This window comes from Pleuronectes platessa, chromosome 13, assembly GCF_947347685.1.
Source record: "Pleuronectes platessa chromosome 13, fPlePla1.1, whole genome shotgun sequence".
NCBI classification, from domain to species: Eukaryota; Metazoa; Chordata; class Actinopteri; order Pleuronectiformes; family Pleuronectidae; genus Pleuronectes; species Pleuronectes platessa.
This window is the reverse complement of record NC_070638.1, coordinates 6,132,234-6,159,139: the sequence shown is the minus strand read 5'-3', so window position 1 is coordinate 6,159,139 and position 26,906 is coordinate 6,132,234. Positions and strand designations below refer to the sequence as shown.

The following is a 26,906-nucleotide window of genomic DNA, read 5'->3' as shown; positions in this document are numbered from 1 at the left end:
TTGCCAATTTGGTTGTAAAGGACTGAAATTAAGCCTTTACGGTGTGGAGAAAATGTGAGAAGATTGTCAGTTGTGTTATCTGCTGGTAAATTTGGAAATGAAGTAATGTTTTTCTGCACAAAATGTCTTACCTGGAGATATCTAAAAAAATGTGATTTTGGAAGGTCGAACTTCTCAGAGAGTTGTGTGAATGATCCAAATTTGCCCTGGATAAAGAGGCTACGTGTGGAAGTAATGCCTTTTAATTTGTAATACTTCTGATCCACAGTTTGACCAAATACCTGCAAAACTACACATGAGCCTTAGTCGTTACAAATGTTGAAGGGTTAACACGGCTGAACTCAGATGGTGAACATAGTAAACTGAAGAGTTTACCCCTTGTTGGACCCAGAGAAGTTCTACCCTCACAGATCCTTTGCTCTAACAACCACTGTCTGTAAATATTGTCCTGAAAACTCCTAGACACACAGGAAAGGAGTCGACTAAATAGGAGTTGGGGGGGATTTTCCAGACTCTCAATAACACAGACAATCTCCTCTGGCAGGGAAGCGCCTTGGCAACTTCCAACGTAAACCATTTCATTTGGGCTTAATATCCCTGGTTCCCTCGCTTTCTTAAGCTGAGACTCGGCGCTGCTTTGTTGTAAATAGCTCACATCTGTGCATTTAACAGCTCATACATTGTCCAGAGGCTGCGTGTTTTCCAGTTGGATTCGAAATGGCCTCACAATGTTTAAACCTTTTTGGGATTGAGCGATTCGTTTAAGGTGAAAGAAAACATCTTTGAATGAGTCGCTACTCTCGATTTGGGCTTTTTTCCTGCCGTTTCTTTAACTGTTTGAAACAGTCTAGTGCCTCCCGCACAACACATTTGTCTTTGGAGATAGACGATGTGGTGAATTCTGGGCCGGCAGTCGAGAGACGCTGCTTTTTTACGTGTGCCGAGGAGGAAAGGGTGAGAAGAGGCCTCCATTCATCGTGCTCGGGCTGTGTTTTAGTGGATGTGGCGCGGCTGTAGGAGATCCTGCCGGCTGTGTCTTCACAGAGGCCTGTCAGCAAACATGCCGCCAGTGTCTGTCTGCGGGCCTGTTTGTCTCTGAGGCCACCATCGGCACGCAGCGCTCAGAGGGAAGCTCCATTCACAGACAGACACAGATCCCCCTGCAGAGAGACTAGAGGAACAGGCCACATTCAAAACCTATGTGAAGTATGTGTTCTTTAATTGTCCTTTCAAAATAAAGTGATGCATGTGGTTATTATTTAGAAAATAACAGGGAAGCCATCTCACTCCTAAACATCTTTATTGCATAAAATTTAACAGAATAAGATAAAAATGTTCAAGCAATATCAACAGTTTAACATTTCAGTTATCAACATCTTCCATTCACTTAGATATACACAAGCAAACATTTACATAAACATACACCACCGACAAACTACAACTGCTATTAGAGATATTCATGATGATCAGGTGGATAAAGGTGATATTCTATTTCTTATAAAGATCAAATAAACGATTAACATTGATTACAGGATCCAACTGTTTTTAGAAAATAATTTCTTTAAAAATGTAAATTATATTTGTGACTTATTTTTAAAGATTTACTTTGAATGAATGTATCGTTGGCTTTTGGTCTTTTCATGAGATTTTTTGTCATTAACAAAAATATAGAATATTCATCCTTCATATAAAACAAATGTCATACGTGTAAAAATAACATGAAGCAGAAAAATAAGACACAGACCGACAAAAAGCACCAAATAAGAAATTAAACATGCATTCAAGTACCGAACCTATACAAACACAGTACTCGTCTTTGTTAAGCCCGAAAGAAATATGTCATGAATCAAGCCATGTAAGTAGAAATACTTATTTCTGATGATCTCACTTGTTTCATGTACAAAATTGTTGTAAACAGTTTATTTATTTAACTCTTTGGCTTTTACACTTGTTAACTTAATCAGAGTGTTGATGCTGATGAAGATTTCAACCCCTGGAAAGAGAGAGAGAAAGAAATGTGAGCAATGACATAAGATCTTACACCTGCAATAAGACTGTTTACAACTTCTATACATTCACTGTTTTATTCAAACTAAAATATAGAACCATATTTTCAGCTGTTTAACAATGAATTTATCAGATAATTTAACAGGATTTAAACGTTTATTCGGCTTCATAATTAGGACAATTTGATGAACTATTAAATACAAGGTTGTCATTGGATAATGGTAAATTATGAGATAGTCCTAATAAGTGTTTAAACTGTTTAAAATAAAGAATAAATCACATATAATCTCTCTACAGTACCTTGCTACTCGGCAGTTCCGCGTCTGAACATAAATTCCTGTGTACGTGATATCACATCTCACTACGTTGTTGGTGAAGTCCGACTCCAGGACGTGGAAATTGGGATTGACAGTAACCTGGGAAAAGAAATCTGGAATAAGAGTTTGCTCTGCAGGGAGGTCAGTAAAATAAATCTCCATGCTGAGAAATCAAAATCTGAGAGATGTTCTGCAGTTGAGGAGTTGATATAAAGTCGAGCTGACACGTTGCTTACCTTCAGGATATAGTTTCCTGGAGGAACATCAGTGATGTCGATCCACTGACAGTCGATGTTGGCGGCGTAGACGTCGTGACATCCTGGGCTCAGGCCCTGAAAATAACAACATCCAAAACCCTGAGTGTGGTTTGACGACTGTTTTCCTGCAAGTGCTGCAAATGAGGCCGATTTCAGAACAAGTTATACAAACAGTTCTTGGACGTGAAGCTGTTACAAGACACCGGGACTGAAGAGCGGAAAGCCAGAATCACAGAGCCCAGACCCAGACAACAGATATAATAAATATTCCAAATGTCTTCAGGATGGTTTTGGGGATAAATCTGTTTTTGGTTAGAAAAACTGGTCTCAGACGTGGAGCTGGAACATTTCTAGAAAAAACTAACAAACTCTGGAGCCTCTGATTGGTCCAATTAAATATCTTCACTGTTTTAATGTGATAAAATAAAGTTAGATAAAATACTTTATTTTGATCCATTTCCCCCATGAGTGTCAAATTTACCATCAAATTAACCTTTGTACTGAAAGTTTTCACAGCTACTCTGGGAAATAAAAAAGTATGCTTCTGCTATCTATCTATCTATCTATCTATCTATCTATCTATCTATCTATCTATCTATCTATCTATCTATCTATCTATCTATCTATCTATCTATCTATCTCTCTCTCTCTCTCTCTATCTATCAATCAATCAATCAATCAATCAATCTATCTATCTATCTATATATCTATCTATCTATTTATCTCTCTATCTATCTATCTATCTATCTATCTATCTATCTATCTATCTCTCTCTCTATCTATCTATCTATCTATCTATCTATCTATCTATCTATCTATCTATCTATCTATCTATCTATCTATCTATCCATCCATCCATCTATCTATCTGCTACCTTTACCTGTGTGTGGGATGTGCAGGCGTAGCGCCGCCTGAATCCAGGTTCACAGCCGGTGTCCTCGAGGCAGAAACTGGCCTTGTGTCCCTCGGCCACTTTATGTCCAGTGATGGCGTCCAACAGGTCGTAGTTACTGAAGGCGTCCATGCTGTGGTAGTGCCTGAGGACATAGGGTGGATGAGAACTTTCTTTGAGACCAAACTTTGACTGAATTTTGAGGGTGTGGTGTTTCTCTGTTATCAGATGAAAGCAGAGCCGTGTTAATCACAACATCTGGGTCATTTCCCTTCATGGGCGGCTGTGTAGACTCACTGGTGACAGCTGTGCCAGTCCCACTGGTATCTCGGCTTGACGGGCAGGAAGTCAGAGGTGCCTTGATTCTTCACTTTCTGGGGGAACCTCAGGAGGACTCTGAAGTCGATGTCTCGCACGCCGGGTCCATAAGCTGACCTTGGATGGATCACAGGAGGAAATGGACGTATAAGCTGCGTTGGAAAGTGCTACTGGCCGAGCTCCCAGGGAACCAGTTGTTCCATTGCACTTAATGCTTTGGGGAAAACCAATCCAGAACATTTATGTCTTGGCAGGACAAGATGTTGGAGAATCACTGCTCCACAACAAGGTCAAACAGTTTTTGTAACTCTATCAACTTAACATTTATCCTCAAGGACGGTGAGATAATTCAAAGATATTCAAAACCACCGAAGAATTCTCCTCAATCATGTAAAATGTATCTTCGCCAAGCAGTAAAAACAAATGAAATACACGTCTGTGTGTGTAACGTCTGTGTGTGTGAGTGTGTGTGTCTGCCTCAGTGTCTACGTGCTGTTGTGAGCGTGCTGAAGAGGTGAATCACTCCTGGCACCACAGATTACCTGGCCAGACAGTTCTCCTCAGCTGCACAGCGGAGCGCGTACATCTGCATGCGCTGGATGTAAGCACCTGCTTGGATGGCATACGGGTCCGGCACAAGGTCGGGGAGTCCTGCAGGAAATTAAAGGGACAATCCAAGTTTGAGATCTGGATGTTGACACACTCTCTGCTCACACTGAGAATAAACCGGTAAATTCAAGCAGCTGTTTGTGTTTTGTTGGCTTAATTCATCACTTTTACATTCCTGATGTGTCATTCTGGGATCGACTGTACCAACAGGATTGTTCCCGACTTGACATGAATCTTTTTTCTCTCAGTGAGTGAGACAAGTGCAAGAGATGAAACATTTAGAGTAAGTGGGTTTTATCCTGACTGATGCCCACTCTGGTGGAGGAAGGACTCAAACATTTTATTCAAGTAAAAGTACAAATAAATAGTAAAAAATGTGCACAGGTAAGTAACGGTACCAATTTAACTTTTCTACTCTAGTAACAGTTGGTACTTATATAAATATATACTTATATTAAAAATAAAAGTACTTCCCAAGTGTAGTCTATCCCGGAATGACTACCTCATCACCACCAGTGAATGCTACTGCTGTTTGTTACTGAATATTTACAAAAACATCTAAAATACTACAGTAAAATTTCACACAATGCATTGTAAAAATGTAGGGTAGAAGGATATACAAATATTTATATAATTGGAGCAAAAGCCTGAAGATGAATTCACTTATATACAGTACTTATAAATGAAAAATGCAGTAATAAAGTTAATGTACTTTGTTTCATCCCACAACTGCCCTCTGGAAGACCATGTTGGTCTAGGAGTTGAATCCATTGCTAAGGATAAACTCAAAAATGTGACTCTTACCATTATGGAAATATCTTGTTCCATATCCCGAGTCGGGTGGACGCTGCGCCCCTGCCCTCTCTCTGCTGGGATACAAGTTGTAGAAAACTGAATTCCTGTGGTTTTTAAACGGGTTTCGAGGATCGTCGTTAACCATGTCGTCTCTGTTTGTGGTCGCCTCGCTGGAAGCATCCTCTGAGGGTGCAGGGGCCGGAGCGGCACCTTCAGATTCTCTCTCCACAGTTGTGGGATATGCTGAGATGGATTGACCTGTCTGCCGGAGGACAGGAACAGCCTGTGGCACCGCGCGTAACTGTGGCGCACCGGGTCCCGGTTCTCCTCCAGCGGTGCGCACCGCAGGAGAGTCCACCCTCACACCTCCTCTTCTGCCGGGGAAATAAGCTGAAGACGCCGGTGCAGAAGCGTTGATGCTGTTGATGTGTTCAGGGACAAGACGTCGTGCAACTGGATAACCTGCAGCTCCTGTTCTTTGAGGGCGCTCCGGCTGCTGTCTGGCCCCTGACGCATGAGCATTAACCGGCACGAACGGTCTACCATCGCGCCCTGATGTATATGACCCTGCTTCTACACCTGGATCTGTCCTGATCACTCTGGACTCACCCTGCCCTGTTCTTACAAGCATCGTTCCTCTGTGCGCTCCGGACATCTGGCTCCTGGTGCCGTCCCTCCTGCCGCTCACATAAACCCTCGACTGGCTTCTGGAGCGAACCGGAGCCTGGTACTCTGACCCAGTGCTCATCAAACTGTAAACCTGTCCGTTGTTCTGCCACTGAACCCGGTGCCGCCAGGGCCCAGCCGCGCGCAGCTGCCCGCAGATGAGGGGAAGTAGTCCTTGGAAAACGTATAAAAGTAAAAGTGATCTCGCCATGGCAGTAAAAACTAAGTGAAAGTGATGTCCCTTCAATAAGTTAATGGGAAATAAATTAATGACATGTAGTGCACGCACGGATGTTTCTTGTTGGAAGGTGGATGGGAAGCAGGAGTGCGCTCTCAGCTCCTTTTACGCAGAACAACATATCAGTTCTCAGGAGAGGAGACGAGAGGAGAGGAGGGCTCGAGTCTTTCCCCCAAAACTCATTTATCTAATTCAGCCCAGTTACTGATGCAAAGTCGAAGTTTCTGTCAGGAAGACTTAACCCATCCCTGCCCGGGTTTGGTCCCGTTACACAAGCCTTACACAAGGGAGTTTGCTGAGTAAACTTTACGCACGGGTGTGAGCTGCAGTCATCTGAATGTTACCAGTCAACCTGCTGGTCTTCAAGGAGCAGAACTTCTCCACTGCAGAAACAAAGAAAAAGCTTTCTGTTGAATAAGGTTTTTAACTTCGCTTTCACATCGGTCGTCTTCTAAATTAGAATCTGCAGAGAAACAGATTATTTGAGTCTTTGATGTATAAGACTGACTTTATAAAATTGGATTATTAGTATTTGGTTTGACTTCGTATCATTAAATGGTCTGAAATGTTCAGTTTATCAATATCGAAAAACACAAGAAGTATCTGAAGATGCGTTTTAACAATTCTACTCTGCTCCACGGTCCCAAGCAGGACTACATATCCACCACACGGTGGCAGGCTGCATCTACATATTACCCTCCCTCGGTGGAGAGTTCATCGTCAGTCCTACAGATCCCATGAGTCCATTCACAGAGATCCTGTAGTTTAAGGCTTCACTGACTCGGTTGTGATCACATCTTGTTTTACGGTCACACAGTCCAACAATGTTTTTATTATTTCTGTCTATGTTTGGGCCCAAATTGAACAATGCAAACAAACTCCAATGTCATTTTAAAACACGAATGTTTCAAATGAAAGTTTGTTTGACCTTCAATTCTTCTTGAACTTAATCTTTTTGTGATAACATTTTTCGTCTCTAACTGCGATTTTTTTTACATCAATATAGATATTAATATTTGTCCTTCCTGGAAATACACAGAATGTACTGTCATGTCTGTTCACAGAATCCAGTCACTTATTATTCATTGACCATTAACAGGCGACCTCATAAAGTTATACAGATGGGGCTGTTCAGGTTCAAAGGTCAATTCACTACGTGCAAAAAGCAACGTCGACACAGTGAGAACAGAATAAAACAAAGAGTGAACAGGTGACTGCAGATGGTACTTTTAATCACTGGCCCCTTAAGAATTGTATTTTCTATATTTCTTTGTTTCTATGTTTCTTTTTTTACAAAAAACATATTCTTACCCTGTTAGGATAATGATGCATCATATTTTATACTCTGTTATAGTTTCTGCAAAGTAACTCGAAGTTACAGCTGCCAAACAGAAAATGTGTGTATTCTAATACATGTGGAGCAGAACATGGTAATAGCACGTTTTACAGCACATTGGCATGTAATGTGCTTTATATAATACATTGAAGCATTTGAAATGAGGAAGATGACAATTGATAGAACAGTACAAGTTAAAAACAAAGAAATCAAAAGTTAAAAAACATATAAGTACACAACAGGAGGGTTCTTCAGTATGGTGACTTCAGAGAGTTCAGATTGAGAGTTTGTGCAGCATGTTGTGTATTATCCTGAGCAGCTCAAGTACAAACATTACTTTAAAGATTAAAGATTATTGGCATGACTCAGGTACAGGGACGTGTGAGGCTGCATGGTATGGGGTCACACGCACAGAGGAGAATCTACACCCTCTGGTCGACAGAGGACTCCAGCAGAGCTCTGTGATTGTCACCTCTCACATGCAGGATCACGGGGAGTGTTTCCTCTGCCAAATAGGGCAACATGGTGGTGAGGCCGCGTGCTTTTCTATTCTCAGCTGAAAAGAAACCCCACCCCTGCTGCAGAGCTCGGCTCCGCCCGGCTCCAGACCAGATTTATAAGAGCGGCAGATCCTCGGTACTGGTTTGGCACAAGACTTCCCGAGCAGGACATGTAAACCACAAAATTTAGCGAGTGAGTATTAACGTTGAATTTAGTCTTTCTTGTGTGTCTGACGTGGAAGTAAACAAATCACAATAAATGTGGCCACAAAAAAAAACCTTAATGTTTTCTGTAAATTAATGTTGCTTGGAAATAAAATAAAGTTTCTGGTTGTTTTCATGGTGCTCAGCAGCAGCAGCAGCAGCAGCAGCAGGACTCTCCCTGAGTGAAAGACTAATTCTTGTACGCTTTGAATATATCTGATCCCATGAATCTAGGTATCCAGGCTTTGCTTCTTGTGAGATTAATCGAAGATGATGGTCTTAAAATGGTTTTACCACAAGAAAGCTTCTCCTACAAGGATTATACCTGTTGTCCTCCCCCCCGAGGCCTCACACTGCCAGTCTGAGGAGTAAAATGATAGATCCTGAAGCTTTACCACAGATCATGGGGAGACAAGACAGGTGAGACGCTGACAAAAAATGTTTGACAAGTAAAAATGATTAATCTTTGGGCAAATCTTAACTCATGTGGATACTTAGGCTCCATCATGATACACGGTGATGGAAACGTTTTGAATAAAGCTGAACTGATTTCTGCAATGTGACCTGAGTGGAAATAGAAACTGTGATGAATGGTGAATTTCATGTGGTTTGGCAGCTGCAGCTCGGCACGTCCTCAGGTTTCTTGTGACCCGTGTCCCGCTCCTCTTTGATTAAGCTTTGCCAGAGTCAGCGTGGTCAGCTCTCCTCACGTTTCAGCTCCGAGGAACATGTCGCTGTGTCCGTCCTCACGCTTTCATTTAACTACACGTGACAAGTTAGTGTTGAGACCACTTGACATGTGACCCACCGACTCAAACTTTACACAAATTCTGTCAAATGTCAAATCCGACAAGTCTCGGCCTTAAGTTTTGGGACGTGGCATCAGTTGTATAAGTAACTAAGCACATTTACTCAAGAGATGTAAGTCTGAGGTGACAAGACATTACAAAAAGTAATAAACCAAAAAATTAAGATGTAATATTGTACATTAATTCATAATATGAAATAATATGATATAATGTACTATAATGTAATGTAATATAATATAATATGAAATGATATAATATATTATAATGTAATATAATATAACATAGTATAATACAATATAAAATGATATAATACAATATATTAGAATAGAAAAAAATAGAAAAGAATGAAACAGAATAGAATAGAATTATGTTTGGAGACCAAACATTTGGATAATAATGATAACAAAAAAAGATTGTAAGTAATTAGGAAAGCTAGACAATCCTGAAAGCAAGTTGATATTTAACCTTGTGTTATGTTGATTAAACAGTTAAACTGTCAGTGTGATTTAAGACCATCCTCTATGGGTGTAGTGTATATATGTAACACAAATGAAATGTGTTAAAATTATGTTTATATACTGGGTATGAATAATATTTACGACGGGGGGGATATTAAAACAAGTGTTGCACTTTAACCAAGTCACTTGTTCCTGTTTGTCTCAGTGCGGCAGCCATAAATATTTCTGTGGCACATTCACAACTGTTCACATGCCTCAGGGGTCCTCACTCACTCATAGGAGGGGGGGGGGGGGGGGGGGGGGGGGCAGGGACATGTGATAGCCACTCATCTCCAGGGTCACTGCCTCGCCACCATAATCCTTATATGGATACCCCAGTTTTAACTTTGGGGGGTTTCCATGGTGGCGGATGACGTGGGACCACATGCCGCCCCACAAGGTGCTGCCCCCCCCCGCCTTGAGGTGGCGTGAGGGGACTGGCCCCTGAGTCAGACCCGGCTGTGCAGCGTCAAGTGGGTGTGTGTGTACTCGTTAAATATACTCCCCTGACACCCCAGACCCTTATCCCAAATATAAACTGACAGAGCTGCTCCAGGCCAAAGTGCTGGCATGTAAAAACTCTCAGACACGCATCACAAGACCCCCCCCCCCCCCCCCCCCCCCCCCCCCGAACACACCCTCGGCCCCTGGATCCGGTAAAGTACAGTGAGAGCTTTTCAGGGATCAGAACAAGCTCAGATTCAGAACAGTGATAATAAAGAGTAATAAACAGGCCGAGTATCTTTGACTCTATCTGCTCGGATTATAAAAACCTTTGATTTGTTAATCATTTGTTTTACAGTTGGGAAATGAAACCCTCATGGTCCCGATATAATATATATAATATATAATATATAACCCTAATTTACTGAGTTTTTGATCTCAAATATCAATAAAACTTGTGGTTCTATGTTTCATGTGCCGCCTGTAGATCAGTGTGGGCGACTTTATGAAAGGACTTTGGAACTTTTGAGGAAGTGGTAACTTTGGAAACAACAGTTGGAAAGTAACTAAATACTTTACTTGATTATTTCCATCTTACATAACTTCAAACCTTTTACACACTCAAGAAGGAAACTTTAATTTCAACTATTTCCGGAGTTTGTTTTCACATTAGCAGATATTAAAAAGAAACACAAGTTAAGCTTATAAAATACTATGTTATACTTTGTTATGTTATACTAATATTAATAAACATAGAGTCGGTCGACTTCTGAATTTCCACTGAGGATACATTTCACCTTTAAACTTCTTGGATGGATTTTATACTCAAAGTAAAAAGGTTATTCAATATAAAAGAAATATTAAGTTTGATACAAATTCTTCATTTCCCATTGATCATTTCATTTCCCGGCCGCTCGGTCAGGAGCTAGTGGATGAATCTACTTTAAAAAGTAGGTCAAACTAGTTCCACCTCGAGTGACAGGTGCAAATAAAAGCACTATATGTTGCTTGTGTGGCAACTTACATACAAGAGCGTTAAGGATTAGTTCAGGGCTTAAGGTAAACACCACTGACCAAGCTGCAGCAGGAAGAATAATAAATTAATCTAATGTTTAGTCTTTAGTCAAATGTCAAGTGTTTATCTTTACTTTGTCTTTAAGTTCTTAATAAAGTGTGTTTGAGCTCCTTGTAATAAAAGAAACAAAAATCTAAAAAATTAAATCCATTATCGTTATTAATGTGTTGTAATCAGCAGCATGAGAGTAAATACAGTTTCCTTTCAAACGACTAGTTCTCATTGTGGATCGTGAATGTCTTTAACATTGTGACATGAGGTGTTTTGAAACTTATTCACTGATTCCTTAGAGAAATAATTCATGGATCTTAATTAATTAAATCAGATACGTTCATGGGACTGATGTTTATGATCGTGTGGGATTTGGTGCAGATCCAAATAAAAATCTTTAAAATTGGAATGTGTTTTCATAAAGAGACATGTATGCTCCCTGCTGAGTGACGCTCTTATCACGTTTATGTTTCACATTGTTTCAACTGACATTTGAGTTTATGATTTTCCTTCCTGTTAAACAGTGTCTTATTGTCTGTTCGGAGGAATTCTTCTATCTGAGCTCTTTGTGTCAGAAGCTTTTTATAGTGGCGGTTATCTTTGTGATAAGGAGACTCGGTCAAGAGCTGCAGGACGTTGTGAGTCACCCTCAGTGTTTGTGTTGTAAAACGTGAGATTTATGACCCTGGAACAAAACATGTGAACAAAGTGAATGAGTGGATTGAGAAGAAGAACAGGAGCCATACGGTGGATTCAGTCATTTCTTTATGTTGCATAACACAAATCGTTCCTCCCAATGGGGATTTTGACTTCAATCTGATTTGATATCTGCCCCTGATGTTAAACACCGGGGGTGTCAAGAGGTGGTTCATCGTTTTAGAAAAAGTTACAGGATTATAGAAAACAAAACAACTTCTGTCATTAGTTCTTAATAAGTTACATGATTGACTATTTACAGATCAGACTAGAAGAACCGAGCTGGTGTTACACATTTACTCAACATCATATTTACAAGTCTATACACAAGTCCGCAGATGTCCCCGTCCGGCTGCAGAGAGAAGAAGAGAGGAGTTACACACTCTGAATAACACACGTGTTGTTCATCTGTCACAGTCCATTCATCTCAGGATTCCTCGTACCTATGATTTGTTGAGCAGGGAGTTCTGAATGCTTTCATAGACATTGTTGTAAATGGCTTCAGTAGATGTCGTCCCGTCGAGATACTCTGTGCAGAGACAAATCACAAAGGATTAGAAACATTCTGCTTTTATTCTGACGTCCAGGTTGTGGATAGGAAGATGGATTAATGTATGAAACTGACATTTAGTTGTACAGGGGAATAATCGGTTTAACGAACCTAATGAGTCGCAGTTCCTTTCCATCTCATTCCTGTGTTTCAAGAACATGGGCCAGACGTGGCCGTCGAACAGGCCGGGGGGGTCTGGGACTGTGTATGACCTTGTACTGCGGGGGAAACATAAGGGATCAAGTCATATTACAACCTGAACTACGTGTCCAACACTTAACTTGTCGTTGTTACTGAAGAGCTCGTTACCTTCTCCTCCTTTTGCACTCCTCACGAGGAATGTCAATGTAGTAACATTTGTCAAAGGCGTCGATCAGAGGCCTGCAGGGAGGAGCTCAGGTTAGTGAAAGGCTTTAGAGGTCAAGATGTCAAATCTTTCAGTGATAATGAGCGAGCCACACTTGTAGTTATAGATGAGGAACCCCTCGATGATGAGGATGTGGGTCCCCTTCTCGGACTCCTCGGCTTCAGGTGATAGGCTGACCCCGTGGGAGCGGGCGAACTTGACCGGGTTCTCCTGCCAGCCCTTCACTGTGTTAACCATCGCCTCCATGTCCAGGGCGCTGATAACTGGAGGTAGAGAAAAGAGAGGGTCTTCACCACACGTGCAACCAACGCTGCTCAACAATGTGCTTGACACTAGTCACCAGCAGTGAATGGCTGTAGCATTCACACAATAGATGACATATCCAAAGTTAGTTTTTTAAGAAATGTGCAGGAAAGAAAAAGTACATTACGGCATGGTTTTCCTACACGGGAAATCCATTCTTACCATCCCACTGTCTAAAGCCGTCCTCCCCGACTTCTATTTGATCGGGTTTCTGAAACAGTCACCAATAAAACATTGCTGCAACCTAGTAACCAGTTGGAGCTGATCACACCTGGACAGGACAAGTGAAGGACTCGTCTCCACCTAAAGGAGCGAACGCTGACGAAATTTGAGTTTACCCTAAATAATGTCTTTAAAGTATTTAAAAAAACTTTGCATAAGGGTGGTGAGGCTCGTTCTAGGACTTTGTCGGAGAACTATCGTATTCAATAACTAAAACTAATCTAAGTCTCCAAATCCTCTTGTAAGAAAAATTGCGATCTTTTTTTTTATTTCGCTTTTATTTTCTTTCTGTGCGGATCCAGCCACCACCCTTATTCTCTTTCTCTCCATTTCATATAATGTGAAAACAGTCAGTGGTGTTGATGAGTTGTCGACCGTCCCTGAATGCAGCACGAAGAGATGGTTTGTTGTTGAAATAAAACGTATGGCTTTTTTTAGTTTTAAGCCAAATTGTGTTTCTAGTCATGCAAAACGTTGGTTGCACAATTTGCAACGTGATTGGACTGAGTCACTTTAAGTGGGGACGCTCGGCCCTTTCATTGGCTGTCCAGGAAACAATCAGCCTGATGCATTACTAGGCTACTGCGATGGCAGCACATCTCAGACTGGAGCACAAAACGTCCTCAAGGCTACATCTTATTTAACAAATGAAATATATCAAAAAATACTTCTCTTGTTAACTCAAGCTTAAATTAACACAATTCAAAATAATACTTATCGTAGCATTGAATTGAATGTTTACTGAGTTTTAAATCTGAACTAAACGGTTACGTGAATTGGTCTTACCTTGAAGAAGTCATCCTGATGCACGACACAGCAGTTAGGTAATGTCTTTAGAAGACTGTTTGTCAAAGTGGTCTTCCCACCGTTGGTCACTCTGCAATCAGAACAGATTTGATGCCATAAACACGAGTCACACGTTATTGTTTTTAACGAGCAGGTGAATCGGTGAAATGACACTTACCCTCCGATGCCGATGATGAACTTCATTTTCAGCTGTTGTGTGTGTGTGTTGGTCACTTGTGGAATTCAGTAAATAAAAGAAGGGAACCCGGCCAAACCAAACAGTCTCTACCAAAGGCTTCTATTGAAAACCTTCCCCTCGCTCTGTTCCACAGACGTTCCCTCCTTTTACTACTTCATTGATAGACAATCTCCTCGCCGGGTATATATAGGTATTCGATGCAGCGTCACGCCCCCCCCAAACCAATCAGGCCTCTCCGTCCAGCAGCCAGTCAGCTGACGCTTCACGGCCTGGAGCCCCAACGAGGGGGGGACGAAGTAGGAGCGTCTCATTTGCATGAAAGCGGATCCCTGATTTTCCACCTGCTGTCCAGGGGGGTCATCGTGAACACACGATAGATCCCACACCCAACAGAGTTCTTAGATGATTAGAGAGAAACCAGTGATGTGGCAGAGATGTGAAACGTAAAGTTAAACCTTGTGAGAAGCTTGACTGACACGTGGTGCTTCTGCAGCTGTAGACAGGTGACCCTTACAGTCTGGAGCTTCTGCAATCATTCTGAAAAACTCCAAGTCTTTAAGACAAAGAGATTTTGTCCTAGAAAAAAGTTTAATTTAGAAATGAGGAAAAAGCACAATCACTAGGATTCAGTGTGGCACAGGCCCGGGGTGTGTGAGTCACACCTCATCCCTGACACATCTGTATCACAAAGAAACACAACCTGGGTATTTGGCTTTTCACACGGAAAAAGTGTCCGTGCTTGGACAGCTCCAGACGGGTGAAAACCAGAAGCAGCCGGTTATATTTAGACGGCTGTTGTGAGTCGGCCTACTGTGTCACACACATATTTCTGACGCAACCGGCCGGAGAGCATGGCCGCCAGCTGTGTGGCCACGAGTCACGGCCGCATGTCTGATAGCAGCTTTTCTCTGAACGTGCAGAAGCCCACCGCTCATCTCCCCCTTTTCCTCACACACCTCCGGATGTGTGCGGCATCACTTTGTGTTGTGTTACAGTCTTTTTTTACGGCCTCTTATCTCAGTAGAGCGTGGGTGTGAAGGAGAAGCTGAACTCGTGTTTCACAACTCAAGACACTTTCACACGAGTAGAAGTGTTTCGATGAATCATTTTCCCCTCTTAGATAAAAGTTGTTATCAGTCATGAGGTTGTTAGTTGTTGGTAAACACAGGAAGTTACGTGTGGATAAAGAATTCCGGATTATAAAACTGCCATGCATACGCTCAGACACACTATAGGACCCCAGAGCATGTGATCCAGTATGTTCAGCATGTGGGGAACATTCTTCTTCCATCTAAGACCAACAAGACAAACCTTCACTTGAGCCCTATGGTGACGCGTACATTTAGAATTTGACAGTCAAATTACCTTTTGAACTGGGAAGTTGTCAAATTGTCTACATTTCCAAGGCTTAAAGGAAAAGATTGACATTTTCTGAGGACAACATTTTCACAGACTCAAATGAGACTCTCATGTTTCTGCAGTAGTAAGTAGTGAGACTGTACAGTATATAAATATGGACGCCGTCACAGTGAAGCCAAAGTGTCTCCATCGCCCCCTAATGCCTGGCTGCAGTAAAGGTCACAAACCCCTACCTCCTCCATCTTAGTCGATGTTGGCTTCATTACTGGATAATGAGGGTAAATTAGCTTAGCTTAGCACAAAGGTGAATGGAAACATCCAACCTTGCTAAAAGCTCACTTATTAACATGATCTAATTTGGTTGTTTAAACTTTCCAACTATTATTCCATCTAAATTGTTTGTGGTTTTTACATTTCTGTGCACGTACACATGAAACCAGGTGTGAGTCAGTCAGCCACAGAGGTGTTGGTGTGTGTTTTTACAAACTTTAGACACAGCCAGGAAAGACGTCCCCCTGTTTCCTGCCTTGATTCTAAAATAAGACGTTGGCCTCCAGCTTCTGGCTCTGTGCTGGAATGTTTGAGATATATTATGTGTTTTTCTTTATAAATATTCAACATTAATTATCAGGAAACAGACTTTTGTCTATTTTGTGATTTTTGTTAGAATGCTAATATTATCATAGACTGACAGACCTAATTGGATATTAAAATACCAATCAATCGTTTGTCATACTGATCAATTTTGCACCACAGACCTTTAAATAACACACAGAACAACAAGTGACATATCGTCCTCATCTCAGTGACCTTGCAAATAAAAAGAAGAGGGCCCCTTCGAGAAGTCCAAATGATGCAAAGAACATCAGCTGTGATGACGCTCATAAATCAGAATTATGTCCTTTCATAACTCACCAGGACGTGTCAAAAACATGCAGGAGCAAAGTGGAGCAAGAGGCAGTCAAAGGGATTAGACATAAGCTGTAATGTATAGGAGCAAGGCTGTTTATTTATAATGTAAAGCTGTCATTTTTAATGTACATGGTTAAGGCTGATGCTCTATATTCCTCTCGTACATTAGCTCTGCTGTTAATTATTTCATGCTTACGGGGAGGCTGTGTATTTGTAATATATATATGGGCAAGGCTGACCATTGGTAATGTATCCAGGCAAAGCTGGGTATATGTAATGTATATGGAAAGGACTACGCTGTATATTTTTAATGTGTACTGGTTGTACAGTGTACATTTGTAATGTATATGGGCATGCTGTCTTATTTTTTATATATGGAGGGCAAAGCTATATATGTGTAAGATAAGATAATTCTTTATTAGTCCCACAATGGAAAAAATTGCAATATTACAGCAGCAAGAGTCAAAATAGGCATCAGTGAGTAATAATAAGTATCATGCAATACTTGAGTAGCAGGGTTAATAATTCTTAAATGCATATGGAATGGACTAGACTGTTTATTTTGAATGTATATTGGCCATAAGTAGTGTATTTATAATGTATATGGACTAGAAGCTGTGTATTTGTAAAATATATTGACTGTAGTTTTTATCAGGGGTGAAGTCTGGATACCAGAGTCATGACAAAGTATGTTTTAAGTTCACTCATTTAATTTTTTTTACAAACAGTAAATGGCACATTTTCATAAATAACACTTATAGAAATTAATTAAACTCTCCCCTCAAATATAGTTCATTGGGTTCATCTGCATCTGTCTTGTAAAAGTATCTTTTAAAACATGATGGCAAAACAAACGTAACATGTGACTTTATGAACGAGCATGCCACCTGCATATTCAACTCTGGAAAAACTTTGAGAACTGCAACACATTTGCATCGGTAACATCTAACTGTCGGTCTAAGAACAATATCATTGCACGTTATTTTTCAGTAAACTTCACGATACCCATTCCATATCATCCATATATATATATATGTATATATATAAAAACAAAATATCTGTGCAAACACCTTTCTCAAAAATATATATCAACATTTATTTACACAACGTTCTCTGTCGGATGATGTTTGAAGGTTCGTCAGAGTCCATAGATGTTTATACGATGGAGGTCATGCTGTGGATGAAGCTCACCTCGTCATGCAGGGAGCAGAAACAACTTTTTTGGATTTAGTTTTGACGTATGTGTGTCGATGCCTTTGGTGCAAATGAACTTTCAGTTATAGGAGCAACGAAGGACATTTTGAAAGATGATTGTCTTGCAGCCGGTGAATCCAGTCGGGACTGATTTGTGAAGTTCTCCTGCAGTAATGAATGAATGTTCCTCTTCCATCTCAAACCCTGCAATGCAGAATACAGAAGGTTTAACTCAACATATTAAAAAACTAAAATACAAAGATTGGGTTTGGCAGCGGGTCAGTCGGCACTAAATTAGATCCAACATGACACACAGGAGGTTCTACTCTTCATCTTCCTCCTGCTTCCTGCGCCGGCCTCCGGTGAGAGACGCTGCCTGTGGACATTCCTGGGATGTCGGCCAGTCTTTTTGTGCTGATAGCTCTTTTGATATATGGAGGTTGATAGGAACAGTCAGCAGCTCAGGTCGGAGCATGTGGGGAGAGGTGTGGGGGGTGGTGATTCTAAAATAACCCACCTTTCCCCACCCGGGCCTGCTGCGGTGGGTGGGTCGTGAGGCGCAGATCAATTTGCCAGACCCCTTGTGCATCCCCATTAAAAATAGAGTCGATCGGTTGTTGCAGCAGCTTAACGAGAGGAGCAGCTGTGCTTTATGTAACAGAGAGTGGAGGGAGGGAATACGGTGTCCGGGGATCAGCTGACGGTTCTTGGACTTGGTTCATTCTGAATGTAAAGAGCTGAAACGTGACTTGGCAGAGGCGAAAATGAGCCGGACTCCAGGATTTCACAGTGATCATCTGAGATGTTGTTTGTGCTTCAGGGTTTCAGTGAACTCAGTTACTACGACCGGGAGGAAATAAACACTTGTTTTCAACTTTTTATAAACGATGGGAGGGAGAGAGAGGGGAAATAGAGCAAGTGGCTACAACCGCAGACTGAAGCCTCAGTTTCATAACCTCAACTTGACCTTAGCCCTTGATTTCAATGCAATTTGAAATATAAGATTACAAAACATCATCATTTAAGAAACACGTAAAGAGTACCATGTAAAGAGATGTACTTTAAATTGGAATTAAACTCTTAAACTCTAGTTTGAGTTCATTGTACATATGAACATAAAAATATCATCTGGTTTAAAGGTCCGACTCATTCCCTCGTTCGCTCTGGTCGACTCCGCCAAACTGGGAATTGGATCTTTGTGTCCCTGCACTGAGAACCGAACCCTTGGACCTTTCAGTGACACAACACTGCAGACAGGCCATCATTCATCATTTAGGAGATTTACTCCATCGTGAAGCTTCTGCACACATCAGCATGTTTATGTTTGTGTGTGTGTGTGTGTGTGTGTGTGTGTGTGCAGAAGAGAACTTTTCCTTGTATGTTGGAGATTAGTTACAGTGGCTTGACATTACAAACCAGGCTGTGTGAAGCTGATGGAGAGGTACTTGAGTGAAGAAGATCCCTTACCTTAATGTCAGATGTCACATCCAACATCTGCTATCATTGACTTTGGCCTGGAAGTGACAAATTAGAGACAAGCCATGAGTACATCAATACTCTGCTCAGTCATCTCTCCTATATTAGGCTGAGCTGTGTGTTGCCGAAATGTATCTGTGTAGCTGCTGCTGTTATTCAACCTAAAGGGAAGAGTCACACACTAATTGATTTTCCATGCAGCTACTAACATCCCAGTTTACTTCTAATGAGGAGAACGGTCTTATTTCATAATCTGAACTGGTGACATGACACAAAAGGAAAGAACTGAAGTTAAATTCAATGGCTTCAGTCTAATCAGCACTTTTATACAAAGAGAAACATGTGAAGTTTCCATACCAGCTATTGGAACTGTGTGTATATTACTGCATGTACTGCAACATGGAGTCACCTTTCTTTAGCTGCTGTTGAGTTGTTGTGCTGCTGATCTTGCTCAAGTCTGTAAGGAAGGAAGGAAGGAAGGAACTACTTAATAAGTACATGCAGGAGAATGATTTAAAAACCACATAGAACCTCAACTCTCACCTTTCCGTCTGTGCTCTTATCTTCTCGTCATCGTACCTTTTAAAAGCAGAGGATAGAAATCTGTAAATGATGTGTAATTACACACATATACTTCTCATCGGTGGCAGACAGAAGATGAATAAAAGATCATTTCTGCTCTTATACCGTGGCCTCGTTTATTGTGTTTATTCATTCAACTCCTTGCTCCACTGAAGCTACTAATAGCTACTAACTAAATCAAATCAAACAGAAATACAGATCTGCTGTTTTCTCTCTGTTGGACTTTAATCTGAGAGTAGTTTTAAGATGCCTGCTGATTGACACAAAAGACAGAAAGTCATAAAAAATGAATGTTGATCTCAATTCATCACTTTTCTGTCACTGCCAACACATTGCACACCATCTTGATCCCACACTGTTTCAGCCAAGAACATGAAAATAAACAATAACACCAGGATAACCACACACTCAGTTAAATAATAACAAACTGTTCAATATACTGAGCATATTTCTAACTGTACATTCAACATGCTGTGACACGCACACACACGTGTAGTAACTCAACGTTGACCCTTGGTGGCTCAGAGTACTTACTGCAGCACACACTCTGGGATCTGCACATGCTCCATGGGGATGATCTGACTCAGCTCCGTCAGTGAGTGAACGTAGCGGATTTTATCCATGAACTTCACACTGAAGAAAACATAGAAGCCACATGTAGTTAGTGCCACAGATGCTCCTGACTGGTTATGTAACAGCAACACTCTTATGTACTGTGTTGGCTTCAATGTAAATCCATTTATCTTCTGTCTTCTCTCTGTTCTTTCAGACTCCTGAGCTCATCCTCACCTGATGAAGGGTCTTGAGATGGCGAGGACGGTGCGGATGAACCACGTGGGGTGAGCGATGATGAGACACTTCAGATTCTTCCTCAGTCTGCAGGAGAGACATTCACGTGTTTAGTGATGTTTTCAATCTTAACATCATCGATTCCCTTTCACCAACATAAATTGACTATTCATAAATTCCCCCCCGACAGTTGCCCAAACTGCTCTGATGGTATCTGCCTTACTTCCTGTCGATCATCTGGTAGCATCTCTTCAGCCAGCTGATGCCGGGCATCTTCCTGCGAGGAGTGGCTCCGTTCAGGTAAACGATCATGTAATCTTCTGCCACCAGGAGCTCCAGGCTGCTCACCACATATCTGACAACAGAGCAGACAAACTCACATCTGACTCGGGCATGAAAGAAGAATAAGTGAGGGTTTGTTAAACTGATTCATCTCTTATTTCTCTCATTTAAAGTGAATCTATTCCGACACGATCTGACATGCTCGTTCCATTGAAGCATTTACTCAGGTCATCTCCTTTGAGGGAAAACAAGAAAAGAAAAGACGAACAACAATGAAAAAATATTCTAAAAAACGTGTTGTTGTAAAAGAGTAGAATGAATCTCACAGGAAGAGGTTCTCCATGATGTACGTGTAGTCCTCACAGCTGCTGTCAGGAAGGCAGCAGGCCGCAAACACGATGATGGCGTTCAGACCTTCACCATAATAACCTGAGAGAAGAGGGGAAACTGATATCATTCAATCACATAATTAACCTGCATGATTCTGCTTGATTGTAAAGTAAACAGCTGTTAATGCTGGCTATAGCAAAAACTTAGGAAAAGCAACTTTAAATCTGAAAAAAGCATCAAGTAAATAAGAGATAGTAGTTCCCATAGTTCAAGACCTTTTGGACAGACCCTGCCACACACACACACACACACACACACAGACACACACACACACACACACACTCTAACCTCCATGTGTGACCACCCTCAGGTACGGCCTGATGACCTGCATGTCGATCCTCTGCTCCTGGTCACCGATGATCACCGTTCTCCACAGACGACCCGACGAGTCTCTCTCCTCCTCGCTGTCGCCTGGAAGACGCTTGGCGGTGGCCACCGGCGTGTCGTCTGGATTCAAGGGGGACGCAAGAAAGATGCTGGTCAGTTGGTTTCCCCATTCCTCTGCCCTGACATTTATGAAATCATCATGAGGTGGATGAGGGAGTTGGACATTTCTAGTGTTTGTGACACTTTCAACCTGGGCAGCACCTTCTTGCTAAACATGCTGGAACATGTCAGTGTAATTCAACCTCTGTCTGACCTTCCCACTCCAGCTCGTTGCCGTTGTTGATGAACTCCAGAGAGTCGGTGTCGTCGGGGGTCTCGATGTCCTCCACGTTGATGTCCAGGTCGTCGGGCGTTTCCAGGTAATCGTCAGAGAGCACGGAGCCCTCGCTCTGATCCAGGGACAGGTTCATGTCCGGGGCCACCAGGGTGCGACGCTTGTGCTGCGCCACGCTCTCGCCCACATTCAGAGAGGCGGGGGGGTCTGGAATCAACAGAACGGGAGAGTTTAGATACAAAGTGAAGAAGCAATTTAAAAATACAAAATCATATTCAATGCTGTGTGTTAAGTTACATTTTCTGTTGTCGGTGAGGCCACAGGAAGAATCAACATCTCCATCTTCTGGTAGAGGCCTGCAGGGAGAAACAGGAATATTTAACATGGAGAAGAACAATAACAACAGAAACATTATAAATTAGAAATGAACTGATGTAAACACAGCAGTTTCCTGCTGCTCAGTAAAACGTTACTTTAGCCTTATTGATTGCAAGCATTTTAAAAACACTGTAATAAAAGATGGCTAAAATAAACTCTACAGTATCTCTTGACAGTTTGCTCTTTGTGTTTTGTGTTTTTTCTCGGGAACAACACCAGTAATTACCATCAGCTCTCCATCAAGACAACTGAACACACAGTGCTGGGGGATGAGGACTTTATTTTAGTAACACACAAAAACACACACACACACACACACACACACACGCCCTTAAACACTACAAGCACGGGCTTGTTGTTGGAGTAATTGCTGTTATTATGTTGTCAGTGGCTTTGTGGAGGTAAGCTGAAGGCGAAACCAACAGACATTAAGGGAGTGGATGAAACAATGGAGCTGAGAAAGACTGTTCCTTTGTGTTTCTGTTTGGCAACGACTTTGAAAGTATCTGAAACTTTATTCAATAAAACACACAAACAGAAATATAAAGTTCAGATTAAGTAAAACAAGAAAACTACTAAAACATGATATTTTTGGGTTTTAATTCAATTTTATTTTATCGAATAATAAAGTTATGTTATTTCAGCTTGTGGAAATGAAGGTGTGTGAATATGTTGTGAATGATTGTGAATAATCCATCTCCCTCTTTTCATTTTTCCCACACACATTCCCTTTGCGGTAGGAAAGATGCTCGACAGTCAGAGTGTAGGCGGAGGACTGTTTCAACAATGGAGCCTGATGTGTTTGACTTCCCCTGTGGTTTTTTCCTGCCTGTTGTGTTGCTCACGTAACACACAACGACATCAAGGACAGAACACACCTGCCGTCCCTCAGCATTGAACACACACGACTGATCATTGCTGTGGCCTGTTTGTCAAAGCATGAGCACAAATCGGACAAACTGGGCACACACACACACAAACACACACACACACACACACACACACACGCACACACACAAAGACGCTCTCTCTCTCTCCTTCACCCATTCAAACGCAGGATTACCTGGGGAAGTCCTCGTCCTGCCACTCGTCCTTGACCTCCATGCTGTCCATGCGTAAAGTGGCTTCTGCTGTGCCCATCCTCGGCCGGGGAGGACAGGCTTCAGCTCTCTGAGGCTGACAAACATGTGAAACAAAAGTCATTGAGTGGACATCAGGGAGGAAAACACACAGGGCATGACGCCGTCGTGGAGCAACACTCCACCCATTCCAGACTCTGGTGATTTCATCAGGATTAACTGACTTCAGAGGGTGTGGAGGATGGAAAGATGAGGGTGTCTACCAGGCAGGGAGGGAAGTAGAGAAAGAAATGATGCAGTTGTATTCTGGGAAATGTAGGATTTAGTATCACCTTGGGCTCACACTTCTTCCAGCAGCCTCTGCTTCATTTCTCAGTTTGAGTAATCACTTAATATGTCCCTTGAATAAAGTAAAAGCTGACGTATGTAGGTTTCTGCTGTAATTAGTTCCTCTTGGAAGCAGCAGCACAGCACTGGTGTTATGAGGAATCAAAACAACAATAACAAATCTAAAATAAAGTACAAAATGTTACTGTGGGTGAATGTGCAGCAGAGTCTAATTGACCAAAAATTAGGCACAACTAAACCCCACTGGGTTTGTTTCCCCCACGTCCCCGAGGCAGGAGACAAAAATAAAACTCCACATTGCTCACACAGCCCCTCAGGGCGATACAAGCAAATCAGAAGTGATGCACAAAGCAGATAGTGATCATATTTTACATAACCAAAATAGAATGGCTCTCAGTAGAGTGCATTCCTCTGCCAACAGTCAAATATTAAAAGATTTAACCCTGAAAAAATTCTAAATTGTTAATTGTCTTTTATTAAGATCCATTAATTATTACCCGGTAAATTGTCCAATCTCGCAATGATAAAGAAAGTGATAATAAAACATTTCTGGATCTGCACGTGAATCTAATGGGTTCTTCTCTGACCCAAATTGTATCCTTCTGTCAAACTACTAATCCGTCCAAACAAACCGACAAACAAAAGGAGAGGGTTGAAAACATGACCTCCTTGGCGTTATTGAATCAGAGACGCCAGAAGGCTCCATCCAAAGTTGCATGTCGTTTCCTGACATGTCACGTAAAGCTTTACAGAGTCACACGGGGGAACTGTCAGACATCATATGGCAGCCCTGTGTCAGAAGCGTGCGTATGGGGGGGGGGGGGGGGGGGGGGGGGGAGGAGTGTACCTCCTGCATCCCTGTCCCAGTCAGAGTTCAGGCTGCAGCAGACGTTACCACAGTCCATTTGTCCACTGGGACGGCACTGATGTGCTGTTAGCGACACACATCAGAGCACATATGGAAAAAAAGCAGCAAATGTGGACTAAAAGGAGCAGGGCCTCGGGCTGCAGGGGGCTGGTGCTGCTGTGACCGGAGCACTGATGTTTCCAGAGCGAGGGAATTCATTAACTGCTACTTTTATAAGACCCCTTCTGGTTATATCACACTTTTGAATAATCTTCCTCTGCTCTCTCACAAGTATAATCTTTAATAAATCACCATTAGAGGAGATCGATCATCATGAATGAAGATGGGGTTCGACTGCAGTTGAGAATCAGGACAGAAAGTTCCCACGGAAGCAGCAGATCAGTGAGTGAGGTTTGTGGTCGGTGCAGATCTCTCTCTCTCTCCTGCTGAGGCTCAGCTGCTCGCACACTGAACTGCACAGTGATGAGTTATGTTGCAGCAGAGTGTGTTTGTTGGGGATTTGTGTCCAGATGGCAGCGCTGCCTTCATTTACACAACACTAACTCGTGAGGACAGACTTTCACCGCTGCTCTGCCAGTCAGACCTGAGAGTGGACACACTGCCTCAGAGAAGGAACGAAAGCAGCTGTAGATGCCAAAGAAAGGTCATGTTTTCATCTGTGTGTATTTGTTAGTTGGCAGGATTATGCAATAACTAATGAAGTGTTGTGGTGGGGTGGGAAATGACCAGAGGAGGAACTGGGTGAGCAGAACCTTGAATGTTTTCTTTACTTTCTTTAACATTGCGAAACAGGATGTTTTTCATAATTTTACTCGATGTCTCAGAGTATAATTCATGGATCTTGGTGAAAGAAAACGGGTATGATAAAAGGACTGGTATTTATGAGGCTGCTCAATTTTGATGCAGATCCAATTAAAAGTCTTGATCTAGTGAATTTAAGAATTTAAATATGTGAATGACTATTGGGCCTTGGTGGAGATTTGTGTCTTTAAATCTTCAAAATAAATTCCAACCATGATTGCTCTAACTTTGAAAATAGAATTTCAGACACACACACACACATTTCCTTCTTTGCCTTATGGAATAACTTGCATGACTTGCAGCGTGCATGAGATAAGCATCCATAGAGCCACTGATGATGAAAGGTAACAGAGACGTGACACAGTAGCTTTCCTCAAATTGTCTGACTAAAATGCACAGGCACGAGGTCAGTGACATAAACAGACTTTAAAGTAAGCCCCTGAAAACATGGACTTTTTATGTAACATTTAATATTCATGAAGAAGTAAGTAACAACCAGAGATGACCTATATATATGTATGTGTGTGTATCATAATAATAATGAGATTTGCTTGCTGAATGACCGAACAACTCCGACACTGTCATCAGGGTCAAATGGGGCTAAATCTTGATGCTATCACTTCAATGAATCAATGAGAAAAAGTACACACAAATACAGAATAACACAATTGTCTTGCAGTTTATGAAAAAATAACATATAACTGTTCTACAGAAATGAGCAGGATCCAATTACTCAAACTAAGAAGCCGACTGGGAAAGTGAATGTCACTGCCAGACATTCCTTCACAAATGGATTCACATAGTGAAGCAGAATGAATCTGATCAGAATGTGTCGTCCAAGAAGAAAACCGTCTGATCCAGCTGTTAACGTGCAGAGGAACAGGTTTTACTCACATGATGCAGTGAGGAAGGACGACCTCTTCCGTGTTTGGAGAGCTTCCCTCCTTCTGCTTTCAGATCCTTTTATTTTTTTGATTTTTAGATCTTCCCAGTGAGCGTCATCACTGTTTACATCTGCAGGTGGGACATCCGCAGGCGGCTCCACACCTCAGGCTGGATCCTGATGCTGCTAATGGAGGCTGAGGGATGAGCTGAGCTGTCCTCCTGCAGAGAGGAGAGGAGAACCAGGGTCGTCACACATCTGACACCATCCTGCTCTCATCTTTTCACTGGTTCCTCCGCCGGTCAGATCCTGTGCTGATTTGCTTTTTTTTGACAAAAGATAATCCTCACCCAGAGCTTTTAGTTTGTCTCATGATGATCACTCCCTCTCATTTATACTTCTCTCCTCCTCCTCCTCCTCCTCCTCCTCCCTGCACAGACTCATAATGCCCCTACCCCAGGGCTCTAATCCCGCTGTGATGATGTCACCCGGGTGGGAGCTGTGTTATGGCGGTTACATAATCACACATGCCTACCTTCTCTTTGGTTCCCTGGAGGCCGTCCGGAGACACAATCAGCTGTTTTCTGTTCCCTCAGAGTCGGTCCGTGGTGCATCCATCGTTTCCAGTCAGATTATTTTCATACGAACTGGAAACCACTGGGTTTTCTACTTCCCCGCTGTTACCAGGCAACAGCATCTCCCCCTTCTCTCCCTCTCTCCCTCACACAGCTACCCTCTCTCTCTCTCTCTCTCTCTCTCTCTCTCTCTCTTGCTTTTTCTCACCATTTATTCTAAGCTCTCTCGCCCTTGATGAAACCCCTCCTCG

At 42.0% G+C, this 26,906-nt stretch overlaps 3 protein-coding genes and 1 long non-coding RNA gene across 6 annotated transcripts; 1 reads left to right on the top strand and 3 right to left on the bottom strand.

The window, feature by feature from the left end:
• Positions 1-1,294: 1,294 nt before the first annotated feature.
• loxl5b (lysyl oxidase-like 5b) lies at positions 1,295-6,195 on the bottom strand. Its single transcript, XM_053438832.1, has 7 exons — positions 5,205-6,195; positions 4,334-4,442; positions 3,771-3,908; positions 3,462-3,618; positions 2,561-2,656; positions 2,308-2,423; positions 1,295-1,993 (listed from the first exon to the last, which is right to left on the bottom strand). Exons 1-7 carry the CDS (start codon positions 6,070-6,072, stop codon positions 1,987-1,989), a joined length of 1,491 nt encoding a protein of 496 aa, XP_053294807.1. The 5' UTR covers positions 6,073-6,195; the 3' UTR covers positions 1,295-1,986.
• Positions 6,196-8,066: 1,871 nt separating this feature from the next.
• LOC128455155 (uncharacterized) lies at positions 8,067-20,483 on the top strand. Its single transcript, XR_008341682.1, has 3 exons — positions 8,067-8,128; positions 8,374-8,559; positions 20,371-20,483. It is a non-coding gene; the product is annotated as an uncharacterized LOC128455155 (long non-coding RNA).
• On the bottom strand, positions 11,703-14,219 carry LOC128455154 (nicotinamide riboside kinase 2). 2 transcript variants are annotated; one of them, XM_053438829.1, is made up of 8 exons: positions 14,058-14,219; positions 13,880-13,970; positions 13,034-13,082; positions 12,663-12,831; positions 12,511-12,582; positions 12,313-12,419; positions 12,095-12,180; positions 11,703-12,003 (listed from the first exon to the last, which is right to left on the bottom strand). In XM_053438829.1, exons 1-7 carry the CDS (start codon positions 14,081-14,083, stop codon positions 12,095-12,097), a joined length of 600 nt encoding a protein of 199 aa, XP_053294804.1. In that variant the 5' UTR covers positions 14,084-14,219; the 3' UTR covers positions 11,703-12,003. The 2 variants fall into 2 exon arrangements, with proteins under 2 accessions (XP_053294804.1, XP_053294805.1); XM_053438830.1 differs by lacking the exon at positions 13,034-13,082 and having other exon boundaries at positions 14,058-14,107.
• On the bottom strand, positions 17,057-26,389 carry atcayb (ATCAY kinesin light chain interacting caytaxin b). Of its 2 annotated transcripts, XM_053438828.1 has the most exons (13): positions 26,092-26,389; positions 23,165-23,277; positions 22,021-22,079; positions 21,703-21,930; positions 21,351-21,509; positions 20,999-21,101; positions 20,614-20,745; positions 20,391-20,477; positions 20,136-20,234; positions 19,563-19,598; positions 19,429-19,476; positions 19,011-19,057; positions 17,057-17,747 (listed from the first exon to the last, which is right to left on the bottom strand). In XM_053438828.1, exons 2-12 carry the CDS (start codon positions 23,239-23,241, stop codon positions 19,018-19,020), a joined length of 1,068 nt encoding a protein of 355 aa, XP_053294803.1. In that variant the 5' UTR covers positions 23,242-23,277; positions 26,092-26,389; the 3' UTR covers positions 17,057-17,747; positions 19,011-19,017. The 2 variants fall into 2 exon arrangements, with proteins under 2 accessions (XP_053294803.1, XP_053294802.1); XM_053438827.1 differs by lacking the exon at positions 26,092-26,389 and having other exon boundaries at positions 23,165-23,452.
• Between the last annotated feature and the right edge of the window lie 517 nt (positions 26,390-26,906).

Coding starts and splice junctions, on each gene's coding strand:
- LOC128455154 (XM_053438829.1), bottom strand. CDS start 14,083: ATGAAGTTCATCATCGGCATCGGAGG. Junction 13,083..13,879: donor ATCAGGATGACTTCTTCAAG/GTAAGACCAATT, acceptor TGACTGTTTCAG/AAACCCGATCAAATAGAAGT. Junction 12,832..13,033: donor CGGCTTTAGACAGTGGGATG/GTAAGAATGGAT, acceptor CTCTACCTCCAG/TTATCAGCGCCCTGGACATG.
- atcayb (XM_053438827.1), bottom strand. CDS start 23,304: ATGACTTTTGTTTCACATGTTTGTCAGCCTCAGAGAGCTGAAGCCTGT. Junction 19,599..20,135: donor ATCCCAGAGTGTGTGCTGCA/GTAAGTACTCTG, acceptor TGCTTTTAAAAG/GTACGATGACGAGAAGATAA. Junction 19,058..19,428: donor TCAACAGCAGCTAAAGAAAG/GTGACTCCATGT, acceptor TGTCACTTCCAG/GCCAAAGTCAATGATAGCAG.
- loxl5b (XM_053438832.1), bottom strand. CDS start 6,072: ATGGCGAGATCACTTTTACTTTTATACGTTTTCCAAGGACTACTTCCC. Junction 3,909..4,333: donor GAGGAGAACTGTCTGGCCAG/GTAATCTGTGGT, acceptor GATCCATCCAAG/GTCAGCTTATGGACCCGGCG. Junction 3,619..3,770: donor GACTGGCACAGCTGTCACCA/GTGAGTCTACAC, acceptor CTATGTCCTCAG/GCACTACCACAGCATGGACG.